Source organism: Brassica napus, unplaced genomic scaffold (genome assembly GCF_020379485.1).
Source record: "Brassica napus cultivar Da-Ae unplaced genomic scaffold, Da-Ae ScsIHWf_3070;HRSCAF=3881, whole genome shotgun sequence".
NCBI lineage: Eukaryota > Viridiplantae > Streptophyta > Magnoliopsida > Brassicales > Brassicaceae > Brassica > Brassica napus.
The window spans coordinates 170,822-191,521 of record NW_026016306.1 but is presented as its reverse complement, the minus strand read 5'-3'; the positions used below and the strand labels follow the sequence as shown (position 1 = coordinate 191,521).

The 20,700-nt window shown below is 30.4% G+C and overlaps 1 protein-coding gene across 1 annotated transcript; it reads right to left on the bottom strand.

The window, feature by feature from the left end:
• Positions 1 to 2,213: 2,213 nt before the first annotated feature.
• LOC106444437 (putative F-box protein At1g67390) lies at positions 2,214 to 6,042 on the bottom strand. Its single transcript, XM_013885906.3, has 4 exons — positions 5,358 to 6,042; positions 3,870 to 4,496; positions 3,574 to 3,747; positions 2,214 to 3,026 (listed from the first exon to the last, which is right to left on the bottom strand). Exons 1-4 carry the CDS (start codon positions 5,682 to 5,684, stop codon positions 2,688 to 2,690), a joined length of 1,467 nt encoding a protein of 488 aa, XP_013741360.2. The 5' UTR covers positions 5,685 to 6,042; the 3' UTR covers positions 2,214 to 2,687.
• Between the last annotated feature and the right edge of the window lie 14,658 nt (positions 6,043 to 20,700).

Genomic DNA, 20,700 nt, shown 5'->3' with positions numbered 1-20,700 from the left:
AAAGCACATGAGCTGAACTAAGACAATTATTTGTTATGATGCTCATGAACAACAGTTTATTTGGGCCTGAGGATGTTTGGGAGAAGACTTGGGAATGTCTTTCAGGTGATATTGAGCATCACAGGCGTAAAACTTTCAAGAGGCCAGGTAATTTTACTTCTCTAAAGATGAAGCGGATGTTTCATAATTTTTCAATATACGCTCTGTAATTTGGTTGGCTTCTTTACTGCGTGACTTACACTGTCCACTTACTGGTCCTGCAACACTCTATTGTGATATCCAGTCTGCTCTGCATATTGCCTCTAATCCGGTTTATCATGAGCGGACGAAGCATATTGAAATCGATTGTCATGTTGTTCGAGAGAAGCTGCAGAGTGGATTCTTGAAGACAATGCATGTGAAGTCTGCACATCAACTTGCGGATGTCTTCACTAAAGCGGTGCAGCCTGCTCTGTTTCATCAGCTCACACTCAAGATAGGTCTTCACCATTTGTTTGCTCCATCTTGAGAGGGGGGGGGGTATTCAAGTTATATACCGGTTAAATGTTGTTCCGGTTTAGTATGGTTTAAGTTTCCTTTCGCTTAACCAACTAACTATATATATTGATACATTATATAGTTACAGAACTTGAGCTGAATAATATAAATTTTTACATTTCCTTTCATCATCTTCTTCCCATTGATTCATCATCTTCAATTCTTCTAATACTTCATATTATGCTAGCATTAGCAGATTTTTTTTTTTTTTGGGTTATATCAAGCGCTTGACTGGTTTTGCAGCTCGGGGCAGCAGGCACCGACATCAAACTCCCAAGTCTTTCTTCTGGTGTTGTTGTTTGTGGTGAACATGTGAGTCTCATCATTCGCCTAAGCTCTGATCCCCAGCCTCCATATGTTCAATGGCATACATAACCCTTTTTAACCTGAGGATATCTTGACCGAAACCTAACTATTATAAGATTTTATCGTGATAATTACAACTTTTTTTTACACTGAAGTATATTATGTTTAGGTTACTTGATTAAAAAAACCTTATTTATTTAATATTATCGTCCTATTAGGTGATCAGATACTAAATATTTTACTACTAAAATAAATATTGTCTTATGTAGAAATCAATTTGAGAATCCAATCTATATTAAGTAACTCTATTGGTGGAAAATATCCATTAAATTTTAAAATATATAATCATTATAATTTTAATTCTCTTTTGTAATTTTTAATGTAGTTTAACTAAAAGAATTTCCTAAATATTTATTTTATATTGACGAATGATATTTTGAAATATATTAAATTACATCTTAAATATACTTTTTTTTTTTTTGTAAAAGGGCATACATTTTAAATATTCTTAATTGTGTTATTTAATTATATTTATTTATATCATTGTACAATTAGACAATAATAAAACAATAAATATTAATAAAGGAAGAAAAATCTATATTTACAATAAATTTCAGTTTTCACATATTTTGAAAATATGTATTTTTATTGATTTTTAGGTTTAGCTACTCTTTAAAATATCTGTAGCAGATCGATCTTCTCTTATGATAGTGCTAAACGTTATCAACAGTGTCGGTCCTGAGTACATGCGTAAGAAATATTTGCATGGGGTCTTTATTTTTCTAAAGCCTACATTTAAAACAAAAATTAAAATAACAATAGATATTTTAAATATTTGATCAAAAATATAGTATCAAAAATATTAAACTAATATAATTTATGTATAAAGACTTATTAAATATGTAAATATGAATTTACAAAAAAAAACTGTTTAGTTTTTTAAATAATGTTATATTTCCTCCGTTTCAAAATAAATGTCGTTTTATAGTTATAATGTAAATTTTATTAAACTTATATTCTAATATATTTTTCTATTGGTTGAAAAATGTGGTTAGTTGTATTGGTAATGATATTTTTATCTAGTAAATATACAAAATTAAACGTTTTCTTAATTTGTATGTTTAAGTCTAAAACGATAATTAAAATGAAACGGAGAGAGTAACATATAAAATTTTGCATAATTATTTATTTTATGGTAAAATATTTCTATATTGTATAAGGTTTTGTAAATTTCAAGACGGCTCTGATAGTCTGATTAGCAACTATGGGTTTTTGAACAGAGAAGACGTAGAGGAAATAAATCAGCTAAGCAGCAAATGGTTAGATTTCCCGTCATACAATATCACATGTAGAAAGGTAAAAATAACTTATAATCACAGATTCACAGTATATTATAACTTCCCGGAATGGTGTAACCTGCATATTGTTACCAATATTTCGGTATGTTTCCACATATCTCAACTTTTTATCTATGACATTCATATTAGTAATAGTGTCACATGATAGTACTACTTTCCTTTGGGTTCGACATCATTAACAGCATTTCTAAACAATATGAAAGCCATGTTTGTCAGTGGAAGCAACTCACTGATAATCTACATAAATAGTATATATTAACACCTATCTTAACGCACATATCGGTATAATTGGTCAACTCATTATATAATAACCCCTTTTAACAAAGCATATTGAGCAAATCAAGAACTAAACAAGACAATGAGTTAATAACTCAATCAACAGTCAAATAAAATTCAAGTTCATCCAAATTATATCCCAAATATTTAAACATAAAAAGGAAATACAACAATAATTTAATCTAAATTCTGAAGAGTTCTCTTTCTCTATTACCAAAGGCTAGGTTCAACCAGAGCCTCATCAGAACATGTGATACGAAAGTAATTGTGACATTTTGGAAGTTCCTTTAGCTTCGCTATTGCCGCTTTGATTTTTGACTTCTTAGTTGTAGAAGAGGACGATGGTCTAATCTTCATGTTCCAGATTACCGTCCCATGCGTTATCACACGCGAGGCTAATGCAAACTCTTCCTCTGAACCGCTAAAGTTAGACAACCATACCGTATATACACGAAACTCAGCATTGGGAAACGGTTTTGTCTCTTCCCAAATCGTGTTCCTTGTTTTTCCAATGGAAGACTCACTTTCTTTGATAGCATCATTGTTACTCTAGACAAAAAAAAAAGAAAACATGCATCGCTTCCTTAGATATATAGTTGTTAAGGCAAATTAACGTTATGAAAATTAGAGCTGATCTCATTCATTTGATGGGCTATTTAAGCTCAATCGGCTTCTCACCCCTCTTACAAACCCTTTCACTAGGGTATTTCAACGTTTCAGACTATTTGAAACTCTTTCCAGCTGTGGTTTCAAGGATTCAAGTGAAGAGTATCCGTGGATCTCTCTACTTTGAACAAGTCTCCTTGTAGCATACTTCTAGTTGTAATCAAACTGCCTCTGACTTTAATTAATGAAATTTGTGCACAAAAAGGCAAATTATGTGATCATGTTCTAATTTGAACATGACCAAGATTAGACCTAATTACTTATCTATGTGTCTTTTAAAATATATTTTTGGGAATGCATAGGTAGAATTTTTCTTGTTAGCAGCTTGAGATCCAAGGATTTCCTTGTATCAGTTTGCCATTTCTCATGAAATGAATTCACATATTGGACCAAAAAAAAGTTCTAATTTGAAAACATAGAATGAACGTACCTTAGATACAATCTCAAGTTCTCCCATTTCTACAGGCCATGCAGCTAACACTTGTCTGAGCATCTCAACTTCTTTTGCATTTGTTAAGTCTACACTTACCGACATTAATGACAACATTTTCATACAATCTGTGAATCCGCTCAGCATGACTTTATGCCCAATGCTTTCTTCTCCCTAATATTCATATATATATATATATATATATATACATAAATGTCAAACATGTCAAGTATTGACAACCTTTCTTTCTATATCAAAATAATACAAAAGCCTACAGAAGAAATATATATATATACCTGCTGGGGGCATGATATAATATAGCTAGTGTGAGCAAGGCATTGTCCTGCAGCCCAATAGTTCCGATGAGAATGGAGCCTAGGGCTCGCAGTGAAGAAGTTCTCTTCCTTACACGAGAGATATTCAATGGAGAGGATATCTAGGTTGGGTGAAGACACGTTAATGCCTTTTATCCCAAGGCAGGATAAAAATAAGAACTTTAGGTTGTGGTTTTCAATCTTCAGAAACCCTTTTTTGTGGCAACTGATCTTTAGTGCAAGCACTTCGAGAGAAGGGCAAGACACAAGGACTGCATTAAAGACTTCAGTTTCGGCTGAGACGTTAATAAGACTAAGATCCTTTAAACTCCGGCAACTGTAAAAAGCATGTGGAGTTTCTAAGTTGTACTCATCTAGGAAGAGAGATATGAGGTCTGGGTGGGAAAATGACTTAGGAAGCAAGTCAAGTGTGACATGGGATCCTGTGATAGGTTCAAAATGGTCAAAAAGGTTTACAAGTTTGAGATGCTTGATGTGTTTCACATTAACCAGTGACTGAATCCAAGACTCAAACACCCCGTCTTCACACTGGAGGGAGTCATGGTAGATTGTGCATCTTTCCAAATGGCCACGGTGATCCTTTATGATCTACAAAGCCAATGACTTATTTAGGAGAATTTTTGAATACATATTGCACCAATATCTTACAATTAAATTTCAATAAACTGTCAAGAAATAACTTTTTAAATATGATGAACAATGCATTTGATTCGTCTATATACACTGGAGTTTGCAGAAAATTTATAAGGAATTGCAAGCTTTAAGGGTTACATATCATATTATGAATCCACAAATTCGAATTATGATAGATATTTAGTGCATTGTTTTGGATGGAAGTATTTATTTTCGGTGTAAATGGTAAGAAATCATGTTCCCTAGATTTCATATTCACTACCATAACAATTCAATGGTATGTATTCATCTCAAATCTATTGATTATAAAATCTGAAAATCAAATATTTTCGCGCGAAAAACTGTTAGTCTTAATCTTCAGTAAAAGCACCAATTTCAAAATAACATCTCAATTTATATGGTGTAATTTCTTAGTGCAAGTTTTTATTCTAGATGTAAATGGCTAGAGATCATGTTTTCCTAGATTTCATATTCATCACAATAACAATTCACTGTAGCTTAATCTTCAGTGAAATTCAAAGTAAAATCCCAGAAGTACAGTACAACAAACTACACCAAACATGTCTGATATCCAATAAGTAGGAACGTCTTTTCTCAAATGTTATTATTTGACCGCAAACAAGAGAAAATCTATCATGAGTTATCTAGGTTTGCATTTTGAACTTCAACAATCAAGAAACAAGATCATCTCATGGATCTTAGAGTTGTAACATAATTAACATCAATCTAGTTCATCAGTTTATAACCAGATCTGTTCAAGTAATTTCTTTCTCCTAATTAAAAAATCCTGAGAATAATATCAAAAAAGAAATAGACCTTTGTCACCGATCTAGCAGCTTGATGTGAAACCTCGGGCAAAAGAATTTTTGCTTTTGCGATCCTTCGCATGTCCAAGTATAGATGAGATGTCTCCTTCCACACATCCACCCATCTTTTTGATAGAACACTTGTCCTAAGGACTTCTTCCATGGACAACTTCGATAAGACCTTAAGCAAAAGATCATTTGGGAGCTTACTGATCCAATCAAGGCTATTGACCACCTCAACATGTATCATTTCTCCATCTACGTCGGATAATGGTATTGATCTATCCATTGATTGGGATGCTAGGACAATGGATTCTTTTGTGAAGAAAATTGACATGAATCAGATAGAGAAAGACTGCTTTTGTCTTGAGAGACTTTTTGTATGTAAGAGAAAGTTCAGATAAGTATATGAAGGTTTATATGTAGTTAATTACGAGGAGACACAAAAGATTAATTAGAGAGACACGGAAAATCTGGTGTTGTTGTCAAACTTTAAACCCCATGATTATTATCTTTTTATTTTCATTTGCAATGTTTTCTCTGGCTCTCTTTCACTTAAAAATTGGAAATATTTCTTGCCATCTATGTACGTATTGGTAAAACTACGTGATTTTAAGATGTATACATATAGTGATATAAATTTTGGTTAGGTGATAAAATTAAGGGAAAATTGGAAAAATGAGACACTTTGAACTTTTATTTGTCACAATAGGACTTTTGATATTTTGGGCAATTCTGTACAATTTTTACTCTTCTTTTATGGTTAAAATACTAAACTGAATTTTAAAAATGTTAAAAAATACTCCCTCCGTTTTTTAATATAAGTCGCTGTAGAGAAATTTTTTTGTTCCAAATTATATGTCGTTTTCGGTTTTCTATGTAAAATTTATTAGTAATTAATGTTGTATGACCAATGGTAATATATCTTTTATTTTTCTATTGGTTGAATTGTGGTTAGGTAAATAATTAATGATGTTTTTGTTTAGAAAATATAAGAAATTAATGGTTTTCTTAATCTACGTGCATAGATATAAAACGACTTATATAAAAAAACGGAGGGAGTATAAAAAATGTTGGAAACATAAGTATGACAATATATATGTTTAAAAGTTTTTTTTTTTAAAGTGGAATCATATTTTATTTTATCTTCTAGTTACAGTTAAAATACTCATTCTGGTCATCTACTTAGTCTAGAAATCAGAAACTAAGTTTTATACATAGATATATTTTGGGCATACAACGTAAACTAGCATTTCTTATATATTCTAACCAAGCTATATTTCAAAATGTTATAATCAAGAAAGATGTCTTCAGAATACATACAGCTTGATAACGATACATAGCCACAGCTCAATAATATACCTTATCTAGATTATGTGTCATAACATGTTCTTCCTTTTACCTTATGTGACGCCTAAAGGAATAATATATTTCCCACCTACTCTATTGTATTATGCGTAAGGTAATATACATATTCTAGGCAAATCCGGAAAATATGGAAACTTCTATATTCGGTTAAAGATGTACTTTCCTAATTATACACGAAATCTGATCTAAATCTCGCAGAGTATAATCTTTCCTAAGTCAAAAAATCATCAAAGTTGTTCTTTCCTCCACTCGAACCCGAGTTATTCAAAAGAAAATTATACAAACAAACCACTATACCACATATGATTCACGCTACTTTGATACGTATACTAGCTTATATACTAGAAAGTATAATAAAAAAATTAAAACTAATCCTGGATTGCTCCACGATTAATTTCTGAGTTTTGTATATATTGCATTTTCATATAATAGAGTCAAAAGTGAACGTTTAAAGTTTAAGGCGAAATCATAAAGATATTTCCGCAAATTTAAAAGTACTGGGGCGAACATTAAAGATATTTCCCTGAACCAATAGTACTGGGTGCGAAATCGAGGACTAATTTCAAAAATAAAATTTCTGGGGAAAATAAGAAAGGAACTAATCTCAGGGGCCAAGTGTGCAATATATTAAAATTTAGCCATGTCTGTTTTGTGGTTGGGAACGTTCGATGTGGAAGACAAATGCTCGATCCATCTGGCTTGGTCCAAACGACGAACTGAACATCCGAGAGAACCAATCGAGCGATGCGTGAAGGTGTGGCCTGCTCGATTCAATGCTCTCGGGCTGTGACTGCTTGAACGGAGAAGAGGAGCCCGTGTAGCGGCGGAGATGACACGGCAGTGGTGGTTCCGGTGAGAGAAGTTGATGGCGACCAAGAGCACAGTGAAGCGACGGTGGCTACAACGACGGAGCTCAAGTCGAGACACAGTTGGGACCTTGTAACCAGTCTAGATATTGGTAGCTCGAACCCAGAATTGAAAGGATCGTGGCCATGGACAAAAGCTGTTGGGGATCTTCTCCTGAATCTCTTTGAACTCGAACCCTTGCATTTTGTTTTAGCAAACAGATGGATTGTGTTTATCTCAATTTTCTGAGGGTAGTGGATTGTGTTCATCTAAAATTTAGGAGTTTAGAATGAACCGATGGATTGTGTTTAGCGAACCGATGAATCTCCTTTTTTATATATTTTAGCATTTAATTTAAGGGTATAATTGTATTTACAGAAATTAAAGTTCTAAAGGGACAAAAAATTTAGAAAAAGTATTAGAGTGACAAACTCAAGTTGAAAGTGTCTCTTTTTTCTAATTTTCCCTAAAATTAAAGGTATTAGAAAAATAAGTTTGACCTGAACGTTGGGGTTTTTAGTTTACCAAAAAAAATCTTTTGGTTCCACAGAAGAGACTTTTAAATTCTAGTAGCACTTTTTGATAAAAATTATCATTTTCTTTAAAATATAAACCGGTCTGTTATCCACCTCAGCATTCATATCTCTATTTTGCAACATATGGCAGGACAAGAAAAACTCACTAAAGTTTATTTTCGTTTAGCTTCTTCTTCTGTCATTTTGTGTTCATTCACAAAATGGGCTGTCATATGTTAAGTTTGAAAGCTTTTTGGTTTAATCTGCGTAGGCTCTGTTTACACTAAAGTTTATTCCATTCACGCAAAGATGGAGATTGAAAGTCAAACGTTGTGGTTCATAACTCTCGCCAATTACGGTGGACGCCTATCTAACACATTCATTTATCATCACTTAATTCAATTATTAACGTCTTCCTTTACCCACTCTTTCGAATCAAATCGAGCATTGCATCCTCCATGGCAACGGCCTCAAGCTGCACATATAAATGTTTTCGTTGCTTGGGATGAAGAGTCACATGAAATGAAATCCCAAGAGTTTTTCTTTGTGAAGCATTAAATCGACCAATGGACGAATTCATTGAGAAACAAAATAGAAAGACATATTCGAGATGAAAAGTCTGGATCCCAATATCAACAGTGATTTGAAAAGCACAAACTTGGAATATACAGCTTGACGGTTGAGCTGTGCAATAAGCGGAGAGACCACATAAGTCACCAACTCCAATTTATCAACCACTGAAGAAAAAGAACGACTCCTCTAGGTTTGCGATTTTTAATGTGAATCTTGGTGAAGTTTATGGTGTTACCAAATGCTTTGTTGCTTAGGTTGGAGTAAAGTTGTGTGTGTGTTTTACTCTATTTTAACAGTAATCAGAGGAAATGGGAAGAAAAAAATTTCCACTTGATTGGCTGACTCTAGCGTAACTCAGCGGAAAAAAAATATTTACTCCACTACTTTATCGCTAACAATACCTTTCAGTTAAAGCCAATATTCAACCAATCAAGTTGAAAACTTCCCACTTACTTTTCTGCTGGTTACTATTTAAATAGAGTAAAAATGATTATTTTCTTTCTCTGGGTTCAGGTGGAGAAAGTGTGTTGCGCTGGATTCTATTTTTTTCTTTTTTTATGTTACACTATTTAATCTATTTATTGTTACTCTCAGTTCCTCTTTATTTATTATGCTCAGTTACTCTCATCAATACCAATCACACTCGAAATCAAACCTTTTGTATGACCAGTACACTGTCTACCAACACTTCAGTTGTATTCCTTATTCAAACCGCTAAAATTATACTCCATCTACAGTGACAATCAACATTTTGCAAATGGTTTTACTCCTCCAAATAAAAACTGACCACCTTTCTTGGCATTATTGCTAATCTATACATACAAGAACATGTATAAATATGTATTATAACTTAAGTAACAAAACATATATATTTTTTCTGATAGCTTTAATGTGATCTCAAATGCTTTCTAGGTCCAATGACTAATCACCAAAAAACCAATAGAAATCTGGATATTTTTTACCATTTAAAGCGTCTATGGGTGGCCAAAGAAAATCAAACCCATGACGGAAACTTCAGCTGGAACTCTTTTACCACTATACGAAGACTATTTTGTTAAAAACATATATACTTCGCACAAGATAAGTCAAGCAGGACATATATTCAGATATCCTCAAAAGTGAAAACATATAAACAGTACTAGAGACTGATCCGTGTACCCGCGCAAGTATTGATTCTTAAATTTTTATATATTGATATTTATTTTTATAATTAGTGTTATATATTTTAGATGGGTCGTAATATAACTAACTGTATTCAAAAGACCTCGACGGAATAGGGTAATATGGTTATTTTTTGGTGCAAATATCTGAACCCGTTTCAGATACATTTGTTATTTAGATATTTTTAGGTTCTTATACATTATAACTGAACTCATCCAGACTCAGCAAAACCCACACATAAATTTATAATATTTAAGGAGGGCCTAATCTCAAAACAAAACACACGATACCCAAAAAGAACATCATGTACCTAAATAGATAGCAAATGTTTATGTCTAACTTATTTTATAAACTAATAAAATGACTCTTTCTATTTTTTTGGCTAAATTAAGTAAAATAGAAAAAGTTTTTTTATTTAGTAAAATAATTATATTGAGTGAAAAATTAAGTGACAATAAATGTAATACATTTTCTTATTTTGATTTAAATTATTATTTTATTTACAAAAATATGTCTTTGAATTATGTTTTGGCTATGTAAATTTTCACCTGTAAAACTAAAATAAAAAATTTAGTAAAACAAACTAAACCGAACGTTTAACCATATGCAAAATCTAGTTATTTTACATTTTTGATTTTATAATAGGCACAAAGTTATTGTTGATTAACTAATAAATAAAATCTGCATTATTATTATTATGATAATAGAATTAATGATGCAATGTAGTGTTAAGGTAATATAATTAATGTAATTATTTAACTGGGTGAATTATACTAATAAATAAAATCTGCATTATTATAATTATGGTAATATAATTAATGATGCGATGTATTGTTAAGGTAATATAATTAATGTAATTATTTAACTGAGTGAAATATTGAAAAATAATTAATGTAATTATATTAATGAAATTACTAAAATGACATTTTATTTTTTTTATACTGCTATATGTTTTTCAGATAATTCTTATTTATATTGTTATTCATGTTTTCAAACAGTACCAAAAGGTAATTCATGTTTAATTTTTTATTATATTTTCTCACAATATAAGTCAAACAAAATATCTACATTACTTTGAAAAAAAATCTCTACATTACTTTAGTTGAGTCCATCCTTTGTTACCATTATCAGATATTGAGCACTGAAAAAGTTATCATACGAAAACGTTTTAAATAGTTACTAGAACTTTTGTGTCAGTTTTAGTAACATAAATGTTAAAAACAAATATAACTATAAAATTAGATTTTTAATATTTTTTATTATTTAGAAACATTTTCAGATTTTTTTAGTGTTGATGTTGCTCTAAGATACTTTTTTTGCTAAACTGTAAATATCATTAATCTTAATGAAATGTTTGTCCTAAACAAGTTAAGACTTTTACACACTTATTTCTTGGCAAAAATTAGATAAAAAACAAGAAAGTCAGTAGATTTTGGACTAGAGATGGTGGTCATCTAATCCAAAGGGTCATTAGTCCTAAGAAGTTCCTCTTTTGCTGTCTCGCAGTGATGGCATTCTTGATATCTCGGTCTATGAGCTTGAACACCTGCTGCGGGGAGAGATGCACACTGTTATGAAGGACGTTGTTACGATGTCTCCATATGTGATAAATGGTCCCGTGACAGAGCAGCTTCCTGAGTGTCGAAGGAGCTGCTTGTGATGAAGATCTGCACCAGGTTGCTCTAAGATACTTCTTACTTACCAATTGTTTTTTCAGGTTGTTTAATTTTGCTCAGCACTCAATTATTCATATTGTGCTTTTCCTTATACGTGCAAGTCACAATAATTTGTTGCATAGCAGTATTGTTGACTAATAAATATATTAACCATAGTTAATAATTAGGCAAATCTCTTGAACTTAGAAAACATTTGCAAACATTTATCAAATAAAATATCGGATCCCTCAAAAGCGTTTCATAAGTCTCAACAGAAAAAAAACATTCATAGTTATCTTGCCATCTGACTCCAATTATAGGTCAAACTTGTACAAAGATATATCTAGTCAAAGATATTAAAAACTTTGATTAGGAAAATTCTTAAGTAATCAAATCCAATAGAACTGATGTTAACATGAGAATGAGTGACATTTTACTGGTTTGTGTAAAGAGACAAAATCACAGAGAGTAAACGGATAAAAAAACATATGGGGATGATCTAGTGGTAAGATCCGACTTCGAAGCAACTCGACGACACTAAACATCTGTGGCTACGCGCAGACATAAGGTTATATTTTAGATCTTATTTAAATATTCAAAATAAGAGAGGAGAGTCCATCTGATATGTGAACCGTACATGGTGATTAGTCTGGATCTGTCCATGGACATGTTGTATTCCTAAAATTAAAAAAACTGATTAAAAATTCAATTGTTTGGAAGAAAGAAAAATAAGAGTAAAAGGTCATCTAGGAACGTGGCATAGAGACATTATCTATGCCTATGGTAGCATATTGATAGGGTTTCTTTTGGACTTTGAATTTAAATTTTTTTTTGTCAGAAACAAAGATTTAAAGATCAATATAAATATGAAGTATCCCGAAAATTGCATCTAATTAAGCCCAAAATCGACCATCGTCTCTCTTCTATGCTATGTGATTTCTCAAACGTTGGTTGTCGTGTCTTATTTACACAGAAAGTAAAGAGCGTAAAAAGCATAAAATATCAAAATAACAATCGTTGGGATCTCGAGTGCATTCCTGGCCCGACATCATTCACATAATTGAAGTAACCAGACACCCAAAAAAGACGAAACAACTTGAAGCCACCCTAGATATTGTCCAGATACTTCTTCTTCTGTAGGTTTAGTTTATGGAATAACAAATCAAAATGAATAAAGATTGGAATAGAATCATATATGTTCTTATCATCAATATTCGATGACATCCATTTTCTTACGATGCTTAGAGAATAACAAGACAAAAGACCATCTTGATAAATTATAAAGCAATGATGTTATTTTGGGAACTCTTTGTATTTCTATACATTTAATTAGCAAGCCCGTTATATTTCTTTTTTGTACTCTAACCACCTAAGTCGTTTTAAAGACAAGCAATGTATAAAACTTTGATTTGTTCTTCAATCGTCTAGTCGTAAGTTTGTTATTTCTCGAAAAAAAATGAACCGACAAAACAGTTTATTTGTGCTGTATACTGATTTTAGAATATAGTGTTATTTGTTATGCTCCGTACATGTTGGTTCTTGCTTCTGGCTATCCTTGCAAGGCTATCCAATCGCTAACCTATTCATAGATGTCACTATTTAAATCGGAATAGAATCATTATTATTATTGATACTATAGTCATTATTAAATAATGGAAAATCTAATGCTATTATTTTTGGTAAAGAATCTAACATTATTATTAGTTCACATCAAACTTTAAAAAGGGTGGACAGGCGAGGAACCTACCATTGCAGCTACCAATGCGAAGCTGGGTGTTGTTTCGAATCTTTTCTTCTTAAACAGAAGACTTGTTTCTCCTCTAGTTGCCTCCTACGTGGCATCTCATGTACCTTTCAACATATATTTTTATTTGTAACGCTTTCTTATAAAAACATTTTTTTTTTTTGCTAAAACGCTTTCTTATAAAAACTGAAGATGATCGCTCCGCTAATTATTGACCACCGCATAACTAAGCTGACTAAATTAATGTATACCTAACTACATAAAATATATGATATGCATGACAACATTATTCAATTTAATAATATTATATAGTTAACATCATGAATTTAATTTGATCAATTCAAAAAATGACATAGATATCAAAGACATTAATTCTGTTTAATTCTCCCTCTGATCAATTAAAGTCTTATCCCTCGACCATAGTTTAGTTAAAGTTTGACCTATTACGACAAGGGAAAAAACAAAGAAAATAGTTAAACTACAGTCCAATGGGTCGAATTTTATTTGCTCTATTGGGAAATTAAATGAAGTCAATATCTCTCACTAGGGGTGGGCGTTCGGGTACCCGTTCGGGTTCGGATCGGGTATTTCGGATTTTCGGGTATTTCGGTATAGAGGTGTAGGACCCGTTCGGGTATTTCTATAATTCGGATCGGGTTCGGGTATTTTTAGTTCGGTTTCGGTTATTTTGGATCGGGTTCGGATATTTAGATTTTGAAAAAAAAATAAATTTTTCATTTCTTAAATTTCTTGTATTTAAGAATATAAATTTTACTTAACTTTTTTTATTATTTTTAATAGATTAAATGATTAATAGATTTGGACATAACATTTTAAAACTAAAAATGCATTAATTTAGTTGTTGTTTTAAAATTTTGGATGTAACTTTTTGTTAATTTTTGAAATAAAAAAACTTGACATGCTTTTTAAGTGAGTACTAAATCATTTTTTTCGTAATTGCATGTATATCATATGAACTTAAAGTATGTGTAGTATTAATATAAATATTTTATATAAAATAAGAGATGTAAACTAGAAATATAAGGTTAATTATACATATGTTCGGTTATCTTCGGATATCCATTCGGGTTCGGATATTATCCATTCGGGTTCGGGTATCCAATCTCTCCTAATTCAATACCCGTTCGGGTATTTTGCTACTTCGGTTCGGATTTCGGTTCGGGTTTTTCGGATCGGGTTCGGGTGCCACTTCGGATATCGGGTAAAGTGCCCACCCCTATCTCTCACGTTCTTTTTGATTAATAAAATTAATCTCATGATATTAACTACATAACATTATTAAGTTTTAGGAATATTGTCATGTTTAACATATACATTAGTTTAGTCTTGTTGGTTAGTCATGTGGTTGTCAGTACTTCAAGTAACTAGCAATCTTTTTAATAATACTATCTCTATTTTTTGTACGATGCTTTAGCATAAATACACATATTAAAAAAACTATTTTATCAAAAACGCTCGATACCAACAAAAAGTAACCGAAAAACATTCAATCATTGTTATTTAGAACAAATAAGACAAAAAAAATTACACATTAACTTTTTTAATCAGTTAATTTTATAATTTTACAGAAAATATTCAAACCATCATATAAACTGAAACAAAAAAATATTCTAAAACATCATACAAAAAAAATCGGAAGAAATATGTCTTTAAAAATAAAAACTGTCTCATGAAGATTAATGTATTATTTTTATACAAAATGTCTGATGTTTCATTTTATCATTTTCTCACTTGATCACTCATAACCCGTTAAAAACAAAATAAAATAAGGTTCTGCCGATATAGCAGTAAAGAAAAATGTAGATGAATAAATTCTTCTTGACAAAAAGATGGACAAATTCATCAGATTCCTAAATCGCACATTAAGTAAAATTATATACTCTCTATGTTTTATTAAGTTAGATATTTAAAAAAATTGTTTCACAAAGATATATTTTTTGTATTTTCTATGAAAATTTGTGATCTTCAAGAAAATTAATTGACTTTATCGAATTACTATTGGTTAAAAATTATTGAAAATTAAAAATTACAAAAAATGATACATTTATTATAGTGATTTAATGCGTTTTTTAATATTTGTGAAAACACTAAAAAAAATCTATCTTTACAAAATAGAGAGAGTATATAATAAGGACAATCCAACCCAAAAACGTTAAATTTTCAAAGATAATAACATCATATCTAGTTTTGGAGCAAGAATAATGACAATAATACTGGTAAATATGTTATTGAACAATTATGTATTGAGAGCTAATTACCATGGAAATGATGATTATACAAATAAAACTGCATCATAACGAACATTTTAAATAGACTTAGTAACATAGATTTCATTAACAAAGATATACACAACATGAAAATAATATGTTTACAAGTAAATGTAAGTTTCACTAATGTAACCTCGGTTGATTTTTATTAGGTCGTTGTAGTTTTATATAACTCCCAATAGTTTCCAAAACAATTAATTTTAGTTTTAGAAAATGTACATAAATTTATCATAGAGAATTTTCAAATATGACTCAAAATTTGGAGTCAATCCAAAAAGTAACCCTTAATTTTTTTTTTTAAACTTTCATTTGCCCTATTTATCTTAGAGGTTCAAGTTATTCACGAAAATGTTATTATTTCTTTTTCTTTAAAAATTAGTGTTTTACTCATTCATCCGTCATCTTTCTCATTTATTTACAATATTTTCATTGTAATCAAAACACTAACCACCATGAACAACCAATTTAAAGCTCTAAATACATCTAAAATCAACATATACATCTTCATATCCTCATCTCATACACACATAAACCATTTCTCTTTCACTTTATCTCTTATTTCATCCCAAAATCCTTTTTTTTTAAACCATAAGCTTATTAGAGTTACTCAAATTCATAATTCATGGTCAAGAATGAGTGAGTAACTTCCATTAAGAAGTTTTGTGTGCTTTTAAAAGCTAAACATGAATCTCACCGGATGTAAAAATGATATTTGATTTTTTTTTCAGATCTATTTAGCCAAGAAAACTTCCAGAATCTTCTGGTCAATACATTGGTTAGTTTTGCAATTGACTTTTTGTGCGTTTTTTTATAGAAGATTTCTAGAAGTCTTCTAATTTTTCTTTGTTAACAAAAAAACAATAAGAAGAATTCTCGAGAACTCTTCTCGAATAAACAAGTTAGTTTTACAATTGACTGAATTTTGTCAGAAATTTGAATTTTTATAGAAGACTTCCTGAGAGAAGACTTCTCGAGAAGCCTTTGTATTGTTACATGAAGTTTTCTCACTGTCGCAATAAGTCTACGTATGTTAGTTTTGCAATTGACAATTACTAGTAAAAAGAATTAATATTAATGAGAAAACTTATGTAAAAGACTTTCCAATAAGTCTTCTAATGCATTACATGTTAGAAGATTTCCGTAGAAGTTTTCAAAACCATAAAACCAAATAAATAACTAAATATCAACAAACACTTCATTAAACATATGATCAACTTATAAAGTGTTTAATATACTAAAAACTAAACACATATGAGTCAATTTTAATTTTTCTAAAAAATATTTAAGATTCCAAAATCTAAACCTAAGAATACAAACAATACTATAACATATGTTACCAATCCCTAGACCGAAGACTATCATGATCAATCTACAGTGACTCACCTATGTTGAAAACAACTCTATTTTAGTAAATTTAAATTACATCGTTTAAAAATATCTATAGTTATATGATTTAGATTTTTGTTTCCTATAGAAATAATTTAATAAAATTTATAAATTATTTTAAAGATCTAATACATGAGAAGATTTATTATGGAAGAGTTTTGGAAGATTTCACATTAGGTAGAAACCTAAATTTCTAAATTAATGATTAGGCAGAAAACCTAAATTCTACTAAAATTTGAGCGGAAAATAGTAGATTTTGTTGTGAAGTCTTCAGTAAGTCATCTAGTGCATTATATGGTAGAAGACTTCTTGGAAAGTTTTCCAAATCCTATAATCAAATAACTAACTAAATAACAAAAAAAAGTATTCCAAACCTTATAATCAAATTACTAACTAAATAACAAAAAAACACTTTATTAAACTTAAAATCAACTTATAAAATGTTTAATGTACCCAAAACTAAACACATATAAGTAAAAAAAAATTAAGTTAAGATTCCAAAATCTAACCTTAGAAAATACAAATAATACTATAACATATGTTACCACACCCTAAACCAAAGACTATCATGACTCAATCTACATTCAGTCATCTATGTTGAAAATAATTCAAATTTAGTAAATATAAATTTACATCATGTAGAAATGTTTATAATTACATGATTTCAATATTTTTCCCATCAAATTTTTTTTTTATAAATTTATAAATTATTTTTAAGATTCAATAAATGAGAATTCTCTCATAGGAGAAGACTTCACTAACCACAAAAAGGACTTCACGGAGTCATACTCGAAAAAGTGCATACATGATTTTTAGTTTGGTCATAAAGGGTTGGTTGGTTGTTATTTCACTAATGTTTTGGGTTATTTTTGTATTTGGTTCAATTTGGGGTATAATCGCTTTTAATATTTTTCATTTATAATAGAATAACTATCTGACATCTATATATATAAAGAAATGTTCGCCTCTCTCCCGTGAAGCCACGTCATCAATTCGTGTGTTTTGGGAGTGACATGTGTCCCATTTTATATTTAGGGCCAAAATAAATAAATGCAGTTAAAGGTAATTGAACCCAGCACCTATAGCACTGGTAATTTCTCTTAGAACCACTAGGCTAAAGTCACTTTTTATAAATATGTGGCCGCGAAAATACTTATTATCATGTCAGCTGGAAGCCCATGCTTCTTCTGCTTGTGGCCAGGGCCGACACTGAACTGACGTCAAGATGAAAATCGTGAAGTTAAAAACTTTGCTCCAAACAGTTTTGCAATGTTTCCAACCTTTATAACTTGATGCATATAATATATATCAAAATGCATTTGTTGTATACGCTTTTATTAGTTTTGCTTTTAAAAGAAGGTATTTACAGTTATAAATGTTTTGTGTCAGTGAAGTAATGGTTAAAAAATCTCTATACATATGTCATTTTAAAATAACACTCAACTTTTATATATAGTCAATACATATGTGCATGTTATATTCTAGACTAAATATTTTCTTTTTTAAAAATATAGAAAACAATTTTTTTAGTTTACAAGCAAATGTTGTAGAACAAGTATGCATTATACAAAATGATATATATTTAAAATCCATACACAAAAACATAAAAGTTGTTATAGACCTCTTTCTGACACATGCACACTCCACTATGAATAAGAATTAAAAAAAAAACAGTATTGTCATCAAACTTTATCACAAATCCACATTTGTACATCTATAATTATGAGTTAGACAATTAGTTAATTTGATACAATACCAAAGCAAAAATAATCGAAAAACAACTATACCACCGCATACTAATAAGTAAGACATAACAGATAACCAAATTCTTGAATCTTAAAACAAATTTCAACTCGAGCATTTAGTGAATATCAAATTAACTAATATCCCGTCCGTAGGGCGGGCCGACCCTAGTTTCTTTAAAAAAAATTGTTAACTATTTTTTATCTTTTCTTCTGACGAGGTATATAGTAAATAGTTTAAATGGTGTCCTTTTAGCTTCTTGACGAGTGATTTATCTTCTAGTATTTTATGTTCTGAATCAGTTTTTCAATTTTTTTTCTTTAGGATAAAGGAGAATTTGCCAAGAAAATTACTCAAAATTTTATTTTAAATTCTACATGTCTGACTCCACCACTCCACCATCTTGAATCGCTCTATTCGTTTGTATAATTCATCTTTCTGAAACTCAAACCCCAAATATATTGATGTAGAAACATTAATAAATCATCAGTTAAACTACTGAACGAAGGGGTTTCCCAGCAAAGTTTACTACATTTGGACAAAGATAATTACAATATCTTTCTTTCGAAAAAGAGCAATAAAATATGTCTTAGATATTTTCCTTAAGAAAACTATTTCATTTGGATAAATATCCCAATACTGTATATGATGTAGGATATATTTTTTCCTTTATAAAAGGATGGATTCTTCCTACAAAAATCATCTTCTAGACAAAGATGCTCGACATACTTCTTAAGCTTTATTATATATAATTAAATACAATTAAAACTTGGTAATATAAAATGAAAAATAGGTTATATGTTGTAAGAAGATCGAAACTGGAAGAGCACCACCAAATATATATAGATTTCTTTCCACGGTCAATGGTTTAGCGAATGGTATCCCGGCAAAAAAGTTATAATTTTTAATATAGGCCAGTTAGCATTACGAGACACGATTGTTCATGAACATACTACGAATGATTTCCATACATGAACACTTAAACATCTATCCAAACTATAAAATAATGTTAGCACTAGTACAAATTACAAGGATAGAAGCTCCGATCATGAAAACATGCATATATAGTCCATTACTCTTTTGTGCCTCAACATATTTGATGTACTCGTCCCTGCCAATGACTATGTGTTCATTTATACATATTATTTGAAGCATCTCTTAAGTAATAATAACAGTAAGAAAGGATATATAGCAGACGTGGAACAATAAAGGACTCTAGAATGGAACACGACATTGCTGATTCGTTGACAGCGACATTGCTAAATGTTTTTGTCTTTTAGATATTTTCTGGACTCAGGTGTGGCAAAAAAAATTATAAAGTTTTAGACATCAGTCTTTCAGATTTATGGACCAGGAGTTTGATGTATATGTTTTTTACAACTTATAAGCATTTAACAAATAAACAAATTAAAATTTAATTATATATATATATATATTTGTGGTGACAGAGAGAAACACTCGGATACATTCCAAGCCATACCGTACGCATCTATTTTGTAGTAGTTGGTGACAAGTATCAAAACAATGTCTCAAATTTTTATTAAGAGTTATTCGTTACAAACGTTGACGACCATAAAAGAAAGGCTAAGGCTGCTAGAAATTAGTCTAATTAGATTCATCGTACCTGTTGATTCGAGGACAAAGGTCGGTGTTTTGGATATGGATATTTTTTTAGTTTTGGAAGTCAAATATAGCCATTAGGAGATGTTGGATTTGTTTTATGAAAAAGAAAACAATTATAAACTACACAAATTATTGAAGAAAGCTTTGTAAAAAAGTAATATGGATTTTACGATTATATATGTCAGGGCAACCCTAATCTCCATCAAATGAATCCATCAATAATTTGAATAATATAATTTTGTATTAAGATTTACTTGAAATATTATAATAATCCTCTCAGACTAATAGTCTTAAAGCTTCATATTCCTTGTTTTTTTGCTACATATTCCTTTTGTTCTCAAATGATTTATGTTTTTAGAATTACTTCATTGAAAAATACAATACCTCCATGATGATACCCAAAATAAATGCTGTCATTTTACAGATAATGACTGAAAAAACAATTTAAAAG

Bases quoted from the DNA above. Each gene is read 5' to 3' on its own strand.
- LOC106444437 (XM_013885906.3), bottom strand. From the start codon at position 5,684: ATGTCAATTTTCTTCACAAAAGAATCCATTGTCCTAGCATCCCAATCA. The intron at 4,497-5,357 runs GTCTATTTCTTT...TTGGCTTTGTAG, and splicing joins CTGCTAGATCGGTGACAAAG to ATCATAAAGGATCACCGTGG. The intron at 3,748-3,869 runs GTATATATATAT...TATGAATATTAG, and splicing joins TTATATCATGCCCCCAGCAG to GGAGAAGAAAGCATTGGGCA.